The 21,320-nt window shown below is 35.8% G+C and overlaps 1 protein-coding gene and 1 long non-coding RNA gene across 2 annotated transcripts; one reads left to right on the top strand and one right to left on the bottom strand.

The window, feature by feature from the left end:
• The first annotated feature begins 819 nt into the window (after positions 1 to 819).
• LOC125270876 lies at positions 820 to 3,255 on the top strand. The gene is made up of 4 exons (XR_007185484.1): positions 820 to 1,289; positions 1,486 to 1,517; positions 1,754 to 1,833; positions 3,002 to 3,255. It is a non-coding gene; the product is annotated as an uncharacterized LOC125270876 (long non-coding RNA).
• A 6,660-nt stretch (positions 3,256 to 9,915) lies between these two features.
• LOC125269632 lies at positions 9,916 to 21,087 on the bottom strand. The gene is made up of 10 exons (XM_048192562.1): positions 21,010 to 21,087; positions 20,711 to 20,845; positions 15,700 to 15,727; positions 14,040 to 14,334; positions 13,814 to 13,959; positions 13,308 to 13,587; positions 13,083 to 13,222; positions 12,880 to 12,971; positions 10,280 to 10,376; positions 9,916 to 10,194 (listed from the first exon to the last, which is right to left on the bottom strand). Exons 1-10 carry the CDS (start codon positions 21,085 to 21,087, stop codon positions 10,172 to 10,174), a joined length of 1,314 nt encoding a protein of 437 aa, XP_048048519.1. The 3' UTR covers positions 9,916 to 10,171.
• Positions 21,088 to 21,320: the final 233 nt, after the last annotated feature.

The raw sequence follows: 21,320 nt of genomic DNA, 5'->3' as shown, positions 1-21,320 counted from the left end.
TTTCTTTATGTACTATAGAAGTATCGGATTGGGACTCGGTATCGGTAGATACTCAAAATCAAATGACTCGGACTCGAGGGCAAAAAAACGTGATCGGGACATCCCTCATAAATTAGACACAAGAGATCTGTGTAAGTGAAGGTAGCTTCAGCTTTCCACTCAGTCTTTCCATCTGTTATTTATCCAAACTCAATATTGAGCTTAAAGTTGAAATCGGCCAAATCTCCATCTCTGTCAACATCAACAAATTCTTGAAAATAAGGCTCGATGTTAATTTAACAACACCCTTGAAGACAATTCATACCGTAGAATGCAAGTAATGCGATGAGAACAAACAACATTTCACGCTGCCAACCGCAACAAACACTCTTTTAGGTGTTAATGATCTGGACAACGTGTTATGCGCTCTGCCTGGCTAACACTTCACAAACGGTATATTGCTCAATGCACGTTAACAATTAACAATGTATTTGTTAGCTAACTATTTCCATGATCGATTTTTTCAGCACTACGCATTTTAACGAGTATTATCTGCTGTAACTTAAGGATTGCTCTGAGTCCAACGGCATCGTAATTCCCAGGGACGCAGGAGACATTTTCAAAGCCATCAGATTTCCAGATATCGGACCACCATCATATATTAAACTTGCCTGATCATTAACCTCCTAAGCACTGGGAAAATTTGGGGGATTTCTGCCTGGATTTAGTCTAACCTAATTTGAAAAGCTTCCCATACCCCACATACAGTAATCTAAATACAAAATCTTGGTGTCATTTTACAGGAACCAACCTTAAATTTGCTATTGCAAATTACTACACTGTAAAACTTTGCTGTAAATTTACAGCTAATTTCTAACAGTATTATACTGTATTTTCATAAAACAGTAACATTCTGTATATTTTACAGAATGTCTGTAAATATACAGTAGTTTTCTGTTTTCAGCCCGTTTCGCTCGTAATACAGTATAATACTGTAGAAGCATTGCATTATGGGATTGATTTTTTTTTCCACGCTCATTTTAAATTTCTAGGCCAGGCATACATTTTAGCTTTTCTCCCAACGCTTTTAGTGTTTCACGTCGACTCTTCACGGTTTAATGTTATCATTAAACGATATTTGAGTAAATATAGTGTGCAGTTTTAAGCTTTCGAAGCGTCAGTTTGCCTGAGACGCGGGATGACTGGACGCCGCTGCTGAGAAGACGGAGATGTTATTTTCCGCCTGATTAATCAAAACGTTTGTGCCCGTGTCGAGAAGACGGATAAACGATTGTTCGGCTGAGAATACGGTAAGTCACTCTTTTCTGGAGCTTTTCGTTCGCGTTTTTACTTTGTCATGAATTGTTTGATCTTGAAATGTTAAACTTCTCATGAGCAAACAGTTAACGTTGCTCTGTTCTCAGCGCTTCATGCAGTAACACTGATGTTTCATCTTATAGACAAATCTAAGTTATTCTTACAACCTGATTTTTTTTCTCGTTTCAGTCTGAATCATCTGATGCAGCTCCATTGTTTACGTAAGTGTTGTGCTTATTTTCACGTATATCAGGTTTATGATAAAGAATTCAGTGAATAAACAATTTTATTTTGTCAATTATTTTAAGCATTATTTTAAGATGCATCTTTTCTGAAGTGTAACAGGACACATTACTGAGATCATATGCTTAGCTGTGAGTCCTTGTGTTCACAAGAATGCTATGGTGAATGAATGCACAATATTCACTTCTCTCTCTCTTTGCTTTTCTGGTTTTAGGCTTTGACATACACCCTAAACATGGCTCAAGAACCAGAAAGGGGGGAAAATTGCCTTCTGTGAAATATGGTTATGTTAACGTAAGTATTGAACCTAATTTCACATGTGATGTAATCAGGTTTATGGCAAAGAATGGACTACTTGCACTGAGGCTTGTAACACACTTACATTTTGAAATAATACAACTTGCCTATTTCTGCTTAGTGATCGATGCTGCAGTGTGTGTGAGACCTGATGAATAAGATCAAAACAAACCTTCATTTATTTTTATTAAATACACATTTTATTAAATTCACTGTATGTAATTCACTCAATTCTTAGTATTCAAATTCTTAATATTTAAAGTATATTTGTCAGTCCGCTGCCAGTGCGTTACTGTTTAAAGGGTTAGTTCACCCAAAAATAAAATTTCTGTCATTTACTCACCCTCATGTCGTTCCACACCCATAAGACCTTTGCTCATCTTCAGAACACAAATTAAGATATTTGTGATGCGAGAGCTTTCTATCACATATCACAGACACACATAGATTACTTTAACAATTGGGTTTCCTACCATTCTTGACCTTGAATGTGTAAGTTGTGCTGCTGCCTATGCAGAAAGCTCTCAGATTTCATCAAAAAATATCTCCATGTGTGTTCCAAAGATGAACAAAGGTCTTACGGGTGTGGAACGACACAAGGGCAAGTAATTAACAACAAACCGAAATTTAATTTTTGGGTAAACTAACCCTTAAAGATTAAATATTTAACATTGCTAAATGTCTTGAGGCAGGTACCATCTATTTAACTATTTTAAAAGACTGGGATAAGAGCACTAACACACACAAGCTTGTACTTATCGTTACTTTATTAAATTAATTAAAATGTAAATTCAACAGGTATAAAATATAAGAAAAACAGTAAAAGAAAAACAGTTAATGAGAAGATGAGCACTGGACTGCAGCAGGTTAGTGGTGTAAATTGGTGAGCTGAATGCTTTTACCAGAAACTCCCGAGATATAGTACGACATACAATGCGGAAGCTGTTGTGCATATAGTCCATTCAATGAATGAACGATTTCATTGAATACAATTATTAGCATTTTATTTTTATTTTTTTGCAACTTTTCTGAAGTGCTAATTGGATATTTTAACTTACTGCAATCAAATGCTTAGGCATTTGAAATGCTATGGTGCATATATTTACAATATTCATTACTGTTTTCTCTCTCTCCTTTTTTTTCTTCTCTTTTTCTTCTTTTATAGGTACTTTGACATCAACCATGAACACTGCCCAAGAAGAAGAGAAAGTGACTTCCAAGACTGGCAACACTGTGCAAAAAAGGAGCAGTACTGAAAAACTTGTAGGCCTATTATTTGTTTTTACTCCACATTTGGAAAAATGTTAAAAGTAAATAATATTGCTGTATTGTTCAATGATAACTGTTGATTGCATTTAAAATGTTGACCTTTCAACGTTGCAATTTTCTTCTTTTTAAAAATAAAAGTTTTAAAATTCAGAGTATGTTGCTTTCCATTTCCTTTGCCATAACATAAAAAAAGTATATTTTTAATGATTTAATGACATATATAAGTACAGTATGAGAAGCTGTATAAATGCAGTTAATAGCTGTAGATAAACAGTATAATACTGTAAAAGTACATAATATTACAGCAGGATACTGTATTTGGTAATTACAGTACTATACTGTAAATGTTGTTTACAGAAGTAGTACTGTAAAAATACAGTAAGTGGCTGGCAACCCAGCTGCCAGTATTTTACTGTAAATTTACAGCAAAAAGTTTACTATCGTTCTTTATTGCTAACGTTCTTTGTTATCATTAATAATCTTTGACTATAGTGGTCTGACAGAAATGCAATATCCCAGTGTCATTTTACAGAAAACTCTTTGAAATTACAAAAAACACTGCTGAAAGTGATATATATCATAGTGTATGTTGTCTGTGCTATAATTAACAAAAAAGAGGCGCTTTTTGTTAATTCCTTATATGCAGGCACGTGCAGAGGGAGGACTTTGCAAGCGTTTACAGAACTTCTTGTTTCTAATTAGTATTTTCAGTACTTTGCATTTTAAAATATACTTCTAAATAAAACTGTGGTGATTTTTAAGTGATAAAAAGCAGTTGCGAATGATGTATGCTGCAAAAAAAGATGTGTTAAAAATGACACGTGATATATTCTCTGATATATTCAAAAAACTTGAATACGTGCTGAGTGTGCTCAGGGGCTACACTTGCTGTCACATTTAATACAGCAGATATGTGAACCATCTTAACACAAATAAGATAATTTTAACACGCAAATGTGGCATTTAAACATATTAAATGTATCAGAAAATTATCATTATCTGCTAATTAATGTTCATACAACAAAAATATTAAGAATTACCATCCATTTATAATTCTACAAAATTGAAATAAAACAGACAGATGTAACAATGTTAGTAATTTAGAGAACAATGCATGCACAGAGGCACAACAAAATGCTCTAAATCTCAATTTCATGAACTTAATTTAGATGATTAGATGAGACAAATCCTTTTAAGGCTATTATCTACAATACAGTATACATTAAAAAAGTTACCAACAACCTTGGTAAGATCTCAAATCTCACTTTTCTGTCAAAAATACTAGAAAAGGCAGTTTCATCACAACTATGTTCCTTTTTAGAAAGAAATAGTATCTGTGAGGATTTCCAGTCAGGATTTAGACCGTACCATTTTATGAATTTTTAAAATATGTCTGTATAGAGAGGTAAATAGTCTATGACTGATGTTACACATATAGAAAGGAGCAGGCGTCGTTTCTGGTGCAACACATTTAATATGCTTGTTTTGCATTCAAATCTGCAAGGAAAGAAGTAACAAAATAAAGTCAACCACATATGGAGCGTCTCAATTCTGTGTGTTAGCTATCTGCTCGTCTCCCATTAACTGCTGTATTATGGACATTTTTGAATATAATCATGTAATTAAAGACGATGCATTTATTTTATTTCTGGACTTTTTTTAAAGCCTTTGATATGGTCGAACACCCTTTTCTTTTCCAAGCTCTTTATCATTTTGGTTTTGGACCTAAATTTATTAATATCATCAAAATGCTGTATAATAACATAAATAGTAGCTCTTCCTAAAGGAACATGCCCAAGATTTCAAGTGAGCAGAACTTGGCCCTATCATACTGATGGTTGTAAATAGTAGTCTCACTCATGGAGTTGTAGCCCTACATTTTAAACACGCTATAGTGGAACCACTGATAAAAAAAACCCTTGCATTCATTGGTTCTTGCTAATTTTAAACTCCCGTTTCCTTCCAAAATATTGGAAAAAGTTGTTTTTAATCAATTATTAGCCTATCTAGACTTGCATGGCTTGCAAGAGCTGTACCAATCTGGTTTCAAATCACTTCACAGCACGGAAACGGCCCTGTTAAAAGTTTACAATGATTTATTATTGGCCACTGACGCAGGTAACTATGCTGTTCTTATGCTGTTAGATCTTACTGCTGCGTTTGACACCATAGACCACAATATACTGATCTCTCGCCTTGAGCATTGTGTTGGTATAAAGGGTGCCGTGTTACAATGGTTTAAATCTGGGTGAAAGAACTTTCTTTGTACGTCTTGGGGAATTTGTGTCTTCTACTGCATCTCTTGTATGTGGAGTCCCTCAGGGTTCCATTCTTGGACCGATTTTATTTTCTTTATATATATTACCTTTAGGGTCCATTTTTAGGAAACATGGCATCTCATTTCACTGTTATGCAGATGACTTGCAACTCTATCTGCCTTTGAAATGTGAGGATGCAAACTCTGTGGCACCTTTGCTGAGATGTCTTGAAGATATCAAAGCCTGGATGGCCTCCAACTTTTTAAAGTGTAATGAAGATAAAACTGAAATCATTTTATTTTGACCTGGTGGTACAATTAATACTCCTGATGTAGATCTGGGTGACTTAAAGTCTTTTGTGAAGCCTGTTGTTAAAAACCTGGGGGTTTTAATGGACGGTGACTTTAAACTTGAAAAACAGATTAATTTGGTAGTTAAATCGTGTTTTTATCAGTTAAGGCAATTATCTAAAGTCAAGTCATTTGTATCTTTTACTGATTTTGAGAGGGTCATCCATGCTTTTATATCATCCCGACTGGACTATTGTAATAGTCTCTATGTAGGCACTGGTGAGGCATCTCTAACACGTTTGCAGAGGGTACAAAACGCAGCTGCACGTTTATTAACGGGGACACGCAAACGAGAACACATTACACCTATATTGGCTTCCCTTCATTGGTTGCCCGTTCATTTTAGAATTGATTTCAAGATTTTACTTTTAGTTTTTAAATCATTAAATAACGTTGGTCCTAAATATCTCTCAGATCTATTAAAGCCATATGCTCCATCCAGAGCACTTATAGGTCTGCTGGGCAACTGCTTTTAGTATCCCCCAATGCAAAATTAAAGAGCAGAGGTGACCGTCCCTTTGCAGTAGCGGCCCCCAAACTCTGGAATAATTTGCCTTTGTACATTAGGCAGGCACCTTCACTGGCTGTTTTTAAATCACATTTAAAAACATATTTGTATGGGGCAGTATGAGAGTTACCTGTTAGGAGTTCTTTTTAAGTGTGTGCTACTAATTATTATTGTATTTATTGCATTTTTTCTTTTATTTAGTTTTTACTTATTTATTTTATTTTTATTATTTTTATGCTTTTTAGTTCTGTTGTTTATTTTATATTGTTTGTACAGCACTTTGGTGAACACCTGCTGTTTTTAAAAGGTGCTCTATAAATAAACTTTGATTGATTGATTGATTGATAAGGCAGGGTTGTGGTACAGTAGTTCACCTCTGTTGTTTATTATGGTTGCAGAATTGTTAGCCATTCTTTTAAAGAATGAAAATATTTCGGGTATTAACTTTATGTCACAGTTCCCGTGTCTCCCGGACTCCATTTCCCATCATCCTCTTGTCTCTACACCTGCACCTGGACTCCTTCATCAGCACTACCTTTATTATGGACTCACTCCCTTCACTCCCTGTCCGTTCTCTGTTGTTATACTGTTATGATAAGGTTATGTTTATGTGCTACGTTGTATTATACTCCTGGATTATCATTAAACCCTATTGTTTGTGGATCTCCGTATTCGCCTCATCTCTCCTGCATACACACCTGTAACACTTTATGGATCACAAAATTATTATTAGTCAACTTGCTGATGATACAACTCTTTTTCTAAAAAACCAAATGCAGATCCCCCTAGCACTTAACTTGGTAAAATATTTTGCTAATGCATCAGGATTACAGTTAAATACATCAAAATGTGAACTGATGGCTATTCATGACTTCCCCTTGCTCTCATTGTATAATATTCCAATTAAAAAGGAGGTGAAGTATTTAGGAATTATAATTTCAAAAGATGAAGATAGATTAGAATTGTTCAATATTGATAAAAATATTGAGAAGTGTAGATCCATTCTGAACTTTTGGTTACAGAGGGACATCACAATATTCGGGAGAATATTATTAACAAAAATAGAGAGTCTTTCAAGGTTAATTTACCCAGGGTCTTCATTGCCGATTTCTACTAGGAAAATAAAAGCAATTAATAAATTGAATTTTGACTTCATCTGGAGAAAGTAGTATCACTATATTCTGAAAAATGATTTAATAAAGGAATACGAGAATGGTGGGTTAAAGGCTATTGATTTGGATATTATGAATGGGGTTCTTAAACTTAAATGGCTCCAATCTTTTATCAAAAATGAGCATTAATTTTGGTTTGCAATTCCATCCAGTCTCTTTAAAAAATGTGGAGGTATTCAATTTTTTTTACAGTGCGACTTTGAGCTTTCTAAGGTTTCACTAAAACTATCCGTTTTTCATAAACAAGTCCAGAAAGAAAATCTTTGTTTATGGAGGAGTGGTGGCAAAAAGGTATTTGGTCAGTGCTTCACATGATGGACACAGATGGCTGTTTTTGGAATTATAATGATTTCTGTATCAAAAGAAAAGAAAGATTATACAAAGGTCATCAAAAGTATTCCTTTACCAATGGTTATTATGTTAAAAGGGGTTTTAACATATTCTACACTTATTTCCAGAATAGTTGATCTTAATTTAGACCAAATAAAATTTGTTGATAAGAAGATTATAACTGTCTTTTGCAGGAAACCTATCCTGGTCGTATAAGGAGAGATTACATTTTTCAACATCTAAGTAAGAAATTGGTAAAGGAATACAGATGTAAATATCTTGCATTTCCCATTTTACCCAAATATAAAGAAATACACTTTAAAATTATGTATGACATTTATCCAGCCAAAGAATTTCTAAGAATAAGGTTTAATGTGGAATCAAATACTTGTCAAATTTGTAATAACGATATTGAAACTGTAGAACTTTTTTTTTTTTTCAATGTAATTTGGTTAACCCATTTTGGAATGAGGTCCTTAACTGGATAAAGAACAACATATACTCTCTTCCACCTATTAATTGGGACATGATAAAATTTGGTATACATTTGGAGGACAAAAATGCAGACTTTGTTATTAACTGTCTATTTCTATAGTAAAATTTTTTATTCATAAATGCAAAATTTTGAAAACTGCACCCCAGTTTAATATATTTAGAAAAGAGCTAACCCTATATACTGATGCCTTAAAAATTATGAGAACATATAAAGCCAGAAAATTACTTGATTTGTTTAATCAATATGACCTTATTACCAATTTGAATTACTCCCCTACAGTGTTTTTTTTAGTTAATTTAATTTTTCTTTTATATTTTTCTTTTGTTTTGTTGTGACATTATGTATTACAATTTGTTATTTCTCAGTCTGTGAAGATTTATAATGTTATGTTATTGTTCATGCACAAATAAAAAAAAAAAATTAAAAAACTGCTTTATTACGTGTTCTCTAGCAGACCTTTGGCGAGAGCTCCCCCCAGTGGTTTGGATAATTTACGCCATTGTGTACACATGAAAAGATGTAACCTTCCTGCAGATAGTATCTATTAAAGGTGCCATAGAACGCTTTTTCACAAGATGTAATATAAGTCTAAGGTGTCCCCTGAATGTGTCTGTGAAGTTTCAGCCCAAAATACCCCATAGATTTTTTTTAATTAATTTTTTTAACTGCCTATTTTGGAGCATAATTAAATATATGCCGATTCAGCGCGCGTCCCCTTTAAATGCTCGTGCTCCCCGCCCCCGAGCTCTCGACTCTATCATTGCATAAACAAAGTTCACACAGCTAATATAACCCTCAAAATGGATCTTTACAAAGTGTTCATCATGCAGCATGTCTAATCGTGTAAGTATGGTATTTATTTGGATGTTTACATTTGATTCTGAATGAGTTTGATAGTGCTCCGTGGCTAAAGCTAACATTACACACTGCTGGAGAGATTTATAAAGAATGAAGTTGTGTTTATGAATTATACAGACTGCAAGTGTTTAAAAATGAAAATAGCGATGGCTCTCTTGTCTCCGTGAATACAGTAAGAAACAATGGTAACTTTAACCACATTTAACAGTACATTAGCAACATGCTAACGAAACATTTAGAAAGAAAATTTACAAATATCACTAAAGATATCATGTTATCATGTCAGTTATTATTGCTCCATCTGCCATTTTTCGCTGTTGTTCTTGCTTGCTTACCTAGTCTGATGATTCAGCTGTGCACAGATCCAGACGTTAATACTGGCTGCCCTTGTGTAATGCCTTGAACATGGGCTGGCATATGCAAATATTGGGGGCGTACATATTAATGATCCGACTGTTACGTAACAGTCGATGTTATGTTGAGATTCGCCTGTTCTTAATAAAGTGTGAGAAACATTGTCCATGACAACTAGCCTGATTCTCGACTCACACGAGAGGTCTGAAGAAGTTTATGAAAAGCTCTGGTAAGAAAAGAAAAATGATAACGGTTTTTAAAATTCAAATATCGCGCCAAGAGCAAACGGCTGCTCAATGACGCATGCGCTGTTCTGATCCAGTTCACCTCATTACAGCTCCAATAAAACATGAAATTGCAGGTACATTTATTTAATTTAAATAATAAAACAATGCAATGTAACTTACAATATATTACAATAAGTGTAATATTGACAGTGAATTTACAGAAAATTGACATTAAAATTAATTACACTTGTGGGTTGTGTAAAGGTACATTTGACATTAATTTATTTTTCATTATATGTATTACTATATTTATCTCTGTTGACAATACACAACATGTTTATAATTCCTTAATATGTGAATAAACACTAAAAGGGAAAGTAAGCAGAAGTGCTTTAAATGTCTTTTCATAGTAAACATATTTATATATATATAATTATAAAGACATTTTAGGCAATATATATAGAATCAGAATTATTGTCTTTAACAAATGTGCATTTAAAGATTTCCAGAGTGTTATTTTCCTTTCCCACAACGACCTGTAAACAAAACGTATTTGCTTATTAGCCTAATTCTCATAATAATTGTTCATGAGTTATTGTACGGTTGTGAGAACAGACTCACTTTTAGCCGCCTTCACCTTCTGGATCACCTGTTTAGGGGTTTGAGACCAACTCAGTGTCACATTTGTGAATCCTCTGTCAGCCAGAGCAGATCCCAACTGAAAATAGCATCAAAATACGACAATACGCTCAAATCTCTCAAACTGTGTGATATCACTGTAAACCTTGAATAATACAATATCACTTTATTACTCATTAAACAACTCTGGAGCAATATCAAGTTAATAGTAAAAGTATTTGGTGAATTTGCTGCAATAACCTTCATTTCATATACGGTCATTAAAATCTTCGGTAAGAGTTCAGGTTTCAGGTAAATCTCCAAAAGCAACAAAAAACAATCGCAACAAGCCTTAAAGGGTTAGTTCACCCATTAATTACTCACCCTCATGTCGTTCCACACCTGTAAGACCTTCATTAATCTTCAGAACACAAATTAAGATATTTTTGATGAAATCCGATGGCTCAGTGAGGCCTGAACAATAACATTTCCTCTCTCAAGATCCATTAATATACTAAAAACATATTTAAATCAGTTCATGTGAGTACAGTGGTTCAATATTAATATTATAAAGCCACGAAAATATTTTTGGTGCGCCAAAAAAACAAAATAGCGACTTATTTAGTGATGGCCGATTTCTGAACACTGCTTCAGGAAGCTTCGGAGCGTTATGAATCTTTTGTGTCGAATCATGATTCAGAGTGTTATGAATCTTTTGTTTCGAATCATGATTCGGAGCGCCAAAGTCACGTGATTTCAGCAGTTTGACACGCGATCCGAATCATGATTCGACACAAAAGATTCATAACGCTCCGAATCTTCCTGAAGCAGTGTTTTGAAATCGGCCATCACTAAATAAGTCGTTATTTTATTTTTTTGGCACACCAAAAATATTTGCATGGCTTTATAATATTAATATTGAACCACTGTACTCACATGAACTGATTTAAATATGTTTTTAGTACATTAATGGATCTTGAGAGAGGAAATGTCATTGCTGGCTATGCATCGGATTTCATCAAAAATATCTTAATTTGTGTTCCGAAGATTAACGAAGGTCTTACGTGTGTGGAACGACATGAGGGTGAGTAATTAATGACAGAATTTTCATTATTTTTGGGTGAACTAACCCTTTAATATGTTCACGAAGACATTTAAAGGGCACCTATTATGCAAAATTCACTTTTACATGGTGTTTGACCATAAATGTGTGTTGGCAGTGTGTGAGCAAAACCACCCTAGAATGAGAAAAATCCACCCAGTGGTTTTTTTACAATCTCAATAATTCATAAGCACTGTCTCAGAACGCCCTGTTCTAAGATTGCTCTCACTGTGACGTAGAATTGCGCTAAGCCCCACCCACGTGGTTTGATTGACAATCTGGTTTTGGCATAGACCCCGCCCTCGGTGATCTGTCAACCATCCTCCATTGTTTCAACGACAGCCGGTAATGTCTCCTAAGAAACATAAGTGTTCTGTTGTAGGATGTAATAATGAACATAGTAGTTTTCACTTACTTCCGACATCAGAGCCACTGAAAACGCAGTGGATGGATTTTATTTACGAAAGAAAGGCGCCACTCAAAATTCCAAAATACGTTTATGTTTGCGCAAATCATTTTTTGACTGACTGTTTTGAGAACGAGGGTCAATTCAAAGCAGGTCTTGCTTCAAAGTTAATCCTCAAGTGTGGATCGTTGCCTACTGTTCGCGATCCAACGTCACCTCCAGAAGAAGTAAGTGTATTTAATGTTTTTTGAGCAAATAGTCATTTCAGTCGATGTCAGCCAATTCAATAACAAATGCGTCTAAAGTTGTTGTCGTCGTCGTAGAATGTCTGTGTATATAATTTAAACCTTGTTTGTATAGTGTGTATCCACACGTATATATATATATATTTAAAGATATTATATTAAAAACTGTGTATGTTTACTTAGCAAACGTTATCACAGTATTTGTGTTTGTAGTTTCAAAAAATTGCGCGAACGTTATCACAGTGTGTGTGTGTGTTGCACATCCATAATTGCAAAGGGGACGCGATTAAAACTCTATAAGTACATAAATGTATCAAATAACCATTCAGAGACGTCCGGCTCCATTCTCAATTGTGTTTCTTCTGCCGGAGTCTCTTCATCATCTGGGTCTGATTCCGGTTCAAACATGTACGGCTGAATGCCATACAAAACAGCGGGTCTCTCACTCTCAGCCATTCTGCTTCTACCGACTGTTTATTGCCATAGGTATGCAAGTTACGCCCTCATCCAAAGGCAGGGCGGGGATATGCAGCTCATTTATATTTAAGGTGGTACACACCAAAACAGCTCTTTTTAAAACAGGCCCCAAAAATGACATTTTCAAATGGTTATAATAAATTAACTGTGGGGTATTTTGTGCTGAAACTTCACAAATACATTCTGGGGACACCCAAGACCAATATTACATCTTGTAAAAAGGGGCATAATAGGTGCCCTTTAAGGCTTGAGTTTCAAGTGTATCTCGACTTCAAGACTAAGAGATCTGTTTTTAAAGAGAGGGAAAACAGACGACAGCTGCTGGTATTTTACAGCAATAATCATGAGGCTTAAATCTGTTTCTTTCTCTCACCCGTTTCAGAATGTTTTCTCTCATTGAAGGGTCAGTCAAATCAACTCTGGAGTTAAACTGCATCTTTACAAATGATCTTTTTATAACGGGCCCTAAACAAAAACACATTGATACATGTGAAATGAAATAGTAGAGGTTGCATTTGTTAAAAGTTTTAGTTTTATTAGTGTATTTGTGGACAAAAATATGTGACAATGTTTTACCGTCGCCATAGACCTCCACCTCACAGAGAGTGAGTGTCTTCATGTCTCCAGGAATGATCAAATTCACATAACGTCCATCCATCCCATTACATGAGTAGCTGTAGGACTCGCCTGCTGGAATAGCAGGAATAACAGAACATCTACAGACAGAGAAACAGATGGAGATTAAAGAATACTGCATTAATCCCTCACATTTATGTATTCTTTCAACCTCAAGATTCTCACATGGGATTGTTGCTGCCGTTGTTCTCCAAAGAGTTTCCGATGTGAATCTCCGCTCCGTTTAGTCGCTCTGCACAGCAGTCCTTTCTGTTAGTGATGACCACTCTACTAACTCTGTAAACATGACGCAGATCCAGCCTCCACCACGGGTTAGTCTCATTAAGGGTTGACGAGCATCCCGTGTACAGCTGCTGGAGACCTCGATTACCATCAATGGCCTTTTCAGCAGACCAGTCTGCAGATGTTGACGACTGTGTAACGGCTTCACCTGCTGCCAGATTTCCTAGGAATTTTTTTTTTAATTGCATGACATGCATGAGATTATTATTAGTTGTGAAGGGAGTAATTTCTAAATGAACAACTGTCAAAAAAACGACGCCCTCACAACTATATTCACAACAATTACATGATTAGTACCTCAACGGCCTCACATGAGAATGAACCTCATTGGTTCTTGTGGAAGCAATGAGGTTCATTCTCAGATTTTCATGAATGCAAGAGTGAATTACCTGCCAAATACCCATAGACTCCAACTTCACAAAGGCTAAGAATCTTCAGATTTCCAGGAATATGAACAATCATATAACGTCCCTCCATCCCGCCACATGAGAAATTGACCGTGGCACTCGCTGCAAGAGTCGAAATCACACCACATCTACAGACAGAGAGTTCATCTGTTATTGGTTTCTGTTCATCTGTAGCCACATTCATCAAAACAGTCAGAGAAAGCCTTACATGGGGTTGCTGTAAATGTCAAGGAAGTTCCCAATACGAATCACTGCTCCGTTTATCCTCGCAGCATTGCTGTGTCTATTAGTGATGCTCACTCTGTTCACTCTGTATACTTTCAGAAGATCCACTCTCCACCACGGGTCGGTCTCTTCGTTAGTGTGGGTCCAGGAATTGAGCAAACCATCAATGGCAAATCCAGGCACAGAGCCGGCGTAAGTTGAAGACTGACTAGTTGTCCCCCATACTGCTGCGTTCTCTGGAAAATGTTTCAGGGATGAAGGCCAGTGAGAATCACCATCTTTTTATTCTCATCAAGCATTAGATTTTGCAGAAGACCTTGTAGAAGAAGCATTTCACCATCAGCAAAATGCATACCAGAGTCTGAAATTAAGTGTTAAAAGGGAAGTTGATTATGATTTGACTTTTTTTAACTTTAGTTAGAATGTAATGTTGCTGTTTGATCATAAACAACATCTGCAAAGTTACGACGCTCAAAGTTCAATGCAAAGGAGATATTTTCTTTTACAGAAATCGCAACAAATGGCTGGTAGGGACTACAACGAGCTTCTTCCTGGGTTTGTGACATCACCAACCCTAAAATTTACATAAACCCCGCCCCCGAGAACACACAACAAAGGGGGCAGGGTCATGTTGGGCTGCTTTAGAGAAGAGGAAGAGTTGTTGTTGACATGCCGTCATTTTACGCCAGACTGCTTCACAAATGAGGGTCAATTCAACACAAAAGATGAACATGACGGCACATGCTAGTGGATGAGTTGAATCAACTCCACAGCAACTACATCAATTTATCCACTAACCATTCAGAAACGTCCAGTTTCATTCTAAAAGTTGTAACTTCTTCCTGAGTCTCTCCATCAGTGTCGACTCCGGTTTGAACAATGTAAGGCTGAACACCGTTACTGACAATCCTCATTTTGGCTGCGTGAGATTCTCCAGCTTTGTTGTTGTTGAGCAGCAGCTCATTTGCATTTAAAGGGACACACACAAAAACGGCGTGTTTTTGCTCGCACCCAAATAGAGGCAAATTTGACAAGCTATAATAAATGATCTGTGGGGGATTTTGAGCTGAAACTTCACAGACACATTCTGGAGACACCAGAGACTATATTACATCTTGTGAAATAGAGGCATTATAGGTCCTCTTTAAGGGTGCAAAAATGCCACAGATATTTCAAATGAAGAGGGAAAGGAATGATCCTGTAATGAGCGTCAGAAATCCAACATTTGTTATATCATATAATTCTAATCTAGGCCTATATCGTGATTTATTTGGTGTTTTATATTGCACAGAAAGCATTATAATCTAAAAACTGGATAAGAAATGAAAGTTGCGATGAAATGGAAGTAGCAGCTCTTTTCTTACATATTGTGACGTACATCTGATTGAAACAGATTACTAAAAAAAAAAGAATAAATTAGGACGGGACTTGGTTCAATAAAGGCAAAATTATTCCTGATAATTTTGGGGGAAATATTGCCAGTTAATAAGATTTTCTGACTAACTGGTCTCAGGAACTGGAACCAGCTGAAGTGGAAGAAATGGACATCAGAGCTTCATTACAGGGCTAAATTTTCAAGTACTTTTATATTTTCCAGTTCAAACAGACAAAACAGAACAATCAATAAACTGAAAGATTCTTACCTTCCTGTCCATTCGCTGTTTCCTCAGTCTGTGGAACCCGGATTTGATGAATCATATTTTTGATTTAATTCATTTTGATATCATTGCTAATAAATAAAACATCATGTGAATGATAATGATGATAATGTTGATAACTGCGTAACTTCCAGTAATTATAGTGTACCTATAACATAAGTATGTGTAAGTCTGGAGAATAAAGTGGTTACAACCAGGAAAATAACAAATTAATTATACTGTAAGTATTTTAGAACTAAGGGGTACTTATACTAGGGGAAATGCTCTTGTTACAGGGTAAGTATGACATCTGCAGGCTGTAAAGTATGTAGTTACAGGGTAAGTACAATAAAAAAAAAACACAATCTGATATCACTGACTCTGAAACATTTATTTTAAAAACAACTTAATTCAAAACTGGTTTACAACACTTCTTAATTCATTTATTTATTTATTTTTTTAAATCAGCTTTTCATTTTAAATTCCAAAGTCTTGACAGAAAGTAGCACGTTTTGTCCCTTTTTTCTCTCTTGCTTGGCTTCCTCCTCCTCTTGTTCCTTTTCTTCTTTTTCAGTCTTTCCACTAATGAATCTTAAGAAGGAATCCCATGACATTTGTTATTCTGTATTATGTATTAAAAGAAATACAGTACACCCAGAAATGTTCTCATGGTTTACTCATCTTTTCACTTCCAACCAACTTTCACCAGTGCCGGCACGAGAGGTCGACTTCATGTTTGACGAAGCACATTGTAATGAGCAACGTGAAGCTTCAAGCTTTCATGGCGTTCTCGCGGGAGTTGATTCATCCATTGCGGTCGTATGGATTACTGTAGTTATTGCTGTATGTGCTGTTTGATGCTTTGTTGTTTAGGAACACATGATCTTGCTTTATAAAGCATTCCCAGAAATTATTTATTTTTCTAAAAAAAACTTTGTTTGTGTTCATCTGAAGAAGAAAAGTCATATACACCTCTGATGGCATGAGGGTAAAAGATGAGTAAATGGTGATTTCTGGGAGTACTGTATTTTCTTATACAGAATTTAAAGGAAAAAAATGTAGAAGATGAACAAGAGGAGGAGGAAGCCAAGCAAGAGAAATGAATAAGAAGTGTTGTAAATCTGTTTTGAAATAAGTTGTTTTTCAAATAAAGGTTTCCAAGTAATATCAGATTGTGTAAATGTGTTTTTATTGTACTTACCTTGTAACTACATGAAACAAGAGTACACTTCCCCAGTATTAAAAAATTGCAATATTGTAGTTTTACTTGGCTTGGAATAACTCAGTCAGTGCACTTTTGCAATAAAAACAAAATACTGTGTAAATGCACTGATATGTAGCCTTCTGTCAGGCTTGCTCCAAGGAAGACTGAAGCAGAAGATACAAGTAACACATTGAAGTTTAATCTCAGAGACTGGAAAAATGGGTAACAGCAAATACAGTAGACATTAACAATACTGGACACTGAACTGAACACAGGCAGGAACTTAAGTACACAATACAAATGACAAACAGCTGTGAAGGCAATCAGTGTCCATGGTGAGTGATGAGTGGCGGGAACAAAGAAGCACATGACAAACAAAACAAACGGGACAAGGCGGTGACTGTGACACCTACCCTGTAAGTTTTAAAAAAGACTTTATATATTTGTACACTATTATTACAAAAAGGTGTGTAGTGTATGTTCTTGCTAAATTGCTCTCAAAAGTAAGACTGTTCTCTATAATAATAGTAAAAGTACCCCTTAGTTCTAAAATACTTACAGTTTAAATAATTTGTTATTTTCCTGGTTGTTACCCCTTTATTCCCCAGACTTACACATACTTACTTTATGTATAAGTAATGAGATAGAATGAGATAATGGGAAAGAACCAAATTGCATATCACAGCTATGCAGATGACACCCAGATTTACCTAGCACTATCACCTCACGACTACTGCCCCATTGACTCCGTGTGCCAATGCATTGATGAAATTAAAAACTGGATGTGCCTAAACTTGCTTCAGTTAAAGTACTGTTACTTGTTTATAAATCACTCAATGGCCTAGGACCTCAATACATTGCAGATATGCTCATAGAATATAAACCTAACAGATCACTCAGATCATCAGGATCAAGTCACTTAGAAATACCAAGGGTTCACTCAAAGCACGGAGAGTCTGCTTTTAGCTGTTACGCCAGCCGCAGCTGGAACCAGCTTCCAGAAGAGATCAGGTGTGCTCCAACAGTAGCCACATTCAAATCCAGACTCAAAACACATCTTTTTATCTATGCATTTGCTGATTGAGCACTGTGTTATGTCCAAACTGCTTGCATTATTTTATAAGTATTATCTTTTTATTCTTTCAACTCTTTTTTTTTTTTTCATTTTTAATGCATTTTATATCTTTTATGTATCATCTTTTTATTTTCTGACTTTTAATGTATTTTAAATCTTGCTGTCTGGTTGAAAGAGCTGGGAGAATTAGGAAGTAAGCATTTGTTATCCCTGGATGGAGCTCTGACAGAGTTAGTCCAGGAAGATTTGTCTGTAAGGGTAATGTTTAAACGCACAGCTTCCTGACAAATATAAACAGTTATCCTTCTACATGAGGAAGATCCATTTAGATCCGCTCTGAGGGACAGCAAAAAACTCCCCGAAATAAGATAGCAAAATTCTCTGTTTTTACTGTTATTTGCATTTCTTATGTGTTCCATTATTATTATGTACTTCTTTATGTAGAGCACTTTGAATTACCATTGTGTATGAAATGTGCTATACAAATAAAATTGCCTTGCCTTATAGGTACACTATAATTCCTGGAAGTTACGCTGTAAATATGTTGTAATTACGCAGTATTTTCAGGGCTGTAATCTAAAGTGTTAACAAATCATTTAAAGCGTTAAAACATTGATCTGTGCAATAATCATGTTGGAGGAAACTACTGATACATTAATAATAATAATCTGTAAAGAGCAGACTTTGTTTAAAGTCAGACAAAAACATGTTTGTGCAGAACCACAAGACAAATACAGACATAAATAACACCAACAGACCATTTAAATACACAAATGAGTATCTATTTAACATAAGATTTGATTTGTAAAGTAGATCTAAAAAAACAAACAAACAAAAAAACCTAGAAAAACTAGGCCAGAGACAAGGAACTCCATGACCTGTTGAAAAGACTGGGGTCAGTAATATGTTTTTAAGAACTTGACAGATTTATTCATCAAGAATGCATTAAGTAGCCTAAGCTCAAAAACAAAATTAAGCCTTTTTAAGAATAATTGAATTGAATAATTGATTCATGATTATTCAATTAAAATTCTTAAGGATTATTCAGTTCAATTTGATGGAATTTTACTATTAATTATTAATTGCATGAATCTTAAAAAAAGATTGTGGATCTCTCTATTCATCAAAGAATCCTGAAAAATAAAATGTATCACAGTTTCCACAAAAATATGACTGTTTTCAACATTGATAATAATCCTTAAATGTTTCTTGATCATCAAATATAAATATTAGAATGATTTCTGAAGGATCATGTGACACTGAAGACTGGATTAATGATGCTGAAAATTCAGCTTTGATCACAGGAATAAATTACACTTTACTATATATTCACATAGAAAACAGCTGATTTACATTCTAATAATATTTTACTGTTTTTACTGTATTTATGATCAAATAAATGCAGCTTTGTTGAGCATAAAAATAATTTCAAAAGCATGACAAATCCACAAACTTCTGAATGGAGGTAAAAATGTTACATAATGCAAATCATGATTTAAAAAATGTTGTGGTTCATGATACACAAGCAAGAATGCATGAAACAGAAACTTATCTAGAATATTTAGATTTGTTTGGCAAGAAATTTCAACACTTTACAATGTAAAATCCAGTAGAAAGTGAGATAAGTGTAAACTAATCTACAAACAGAGCAAAATTCAGGGAAAGATTGCAGAAAGTTGATATTAGTGTAAAACAGCACATTCATGTATGTCATACTTTACCCAGTAAGATCCACAGGCTCTTGAAGAGCTTCATCATGTTGATTAAAGGCGTCTGTCTTTCTTTAGGGAGTGAGTTATATACGTTTTATTGAGAAAGACACATCACATGACATGCATAGTCTCTCCTCCCTTCTATCGATATCACACCCACCTGTCTCTCTCTTCACTCTCTCTGAATTTACTTGAAACATTGTTTTCAGAGATTGTATTTCATTTAACAGTCAAATCTGTATCTAACAGTTATAACTTAATGTTAATATTTGCTTGTAATTATCATGCTGTGATATTATGTACTGTTATTTATATACTTGCAAAGCAGCGGATAATTCAGTAAATTCAGTTTTAAAAAATTCTGTTTATTATTTCAGAATCCCAGCAGTATTAATGCTTTTGTTCGTTCCTTAAAATTTCTACCTGCAATATTTTACTTATTGAAATTATATTCAATATTGCGTCAGTCTTACTGGATATGAATGTTGCATGTCTTTATAAAATAAATGTCGGGTGTGTGTGAACTCTCATGTGTTTTTCTTTGTGTCTGAGAACATGAGCTGGACAGATGTACAGACAGCATTGTGACTCCAAATACAGACGGCCCCGCCCCAAACACTCTGATTGGTTCAGTCTGACACACAGCTCAACCAACCTGTCATGATCACCAGTGAGAGTGCCCTATCAGCCACTAGAGGGCACTCCATCTTGGACTCTTGTTTTCACCCCTTGGACTACAATTCCCATACTCACCCCTGGACTCATTATTACACTCATTGCACTCAGCTGTTTTGTGTTTCATCATTAGTGTCTGTCTATTTATACTCAGTTGTGTCTGTCCTTGGTTGTGGTTTGTTATTTTGTTACGTGCACCGTTTGTTTCTCTGGCTTTGTGTTTTGTGGACTGGATTTCTGGATTTTGACCCTTGCCTGCCTTTGGATTAACGTTTCTGGATTCCCCAATAAATACTTATGCTGCAACTGGATCTCTACATCTTGTTCTTGTGTGTCCGTGACAGAACAAACCACCTCCAAGGGATCCAGCAGCATGAGTGTTCGGATTCGTCCTCCAGCCTCCATTGGAGAGCGAATGGCTCTGTTTCGGGCAGTATTGGCTCTGCGACAGGAGGGAGCAGAGGTAGGAGGTTTTGCCCAGTTTTTCTGGACAATGGCAAGAGGACTGCGTTATAATGATGCAGCGCAGAAGGAGTTATTCAATGGATGCCTTGATGACCCTCTTCCTCAGTGTGAGTTGGAGGGGCTCCAGACCCTGGATTTTTGGGGTTTCGTTTACTACCTCGAAGATCGGGGTAGGAGGACCTCACCTGATCTACCAACCAGTGAGTCCGATCCAGCCTGTGAGTTCGCTCCAGAGTCCACCGAGGAGATGGGCACAGGTACATCGTCTATCTCACGTAAAAGGAGGAAGAGGAGGAGAAAGGCTTCAGCCAGTGAGTCGGCTCCAGCCAGTGAGTCGGCTCCAGCCAGTGAGTCGGCTCCAGCCAGTGAGTCCGCTCCAGCCAGTGAGTCCGCTCCAGCCAGTGAGTCCGCTCCAGCCAGTGAGTCCGCTCCAGCCAGTGAGTCAACTACAGAGCCCGCTCCAGTCAGTGAGTCCGCTCCAGCCAGTGAGTCCACT

This window comes from Megalobrama amblycephala, linkage group LG6 (assembly GCF_018812025.1).
Source record: "Megalobrama amblycephala isolate DHTTF-2021 linkage group LG6, ASM1881202v1, whole genome shotgun sequence".
NCBI classification, from domain to species: Eukaryota; Metazoa; Chordata; class Actinopteri; order Cypriniformes; family Xenocyprididae; genus Megalobrama; species Megalobrama amblycephala.
This window is presented reverse-complemented; position numbering and strand designations above follow the sequence as displayed.

Bases quoted from the DNA above. Each gene is read 5' to 3' on its own strand.
- LOC125269632 (XM_048192562.1), bottom strand. From the start codon at position 21,087: ATGTACCTGTGCCCATCTCCTCGGTGGACTCTGGAGCGAACTCACAGG. The intron at 15,728-20,710 runs GTTTGTTCTGTC...CGGGTTCCACAG, and splicing joins TGCTGGATCCCTTGGAGGTG to ACTGAGGAAACAGCGAATGG. The intron at 13,960-14,039 runs GTAAGGCTTTCT...CTCTGTCTGTAG, and splicing joins GACATTTACAGCAACCCCAT to ATGTGGTGTGATTTCGACTC.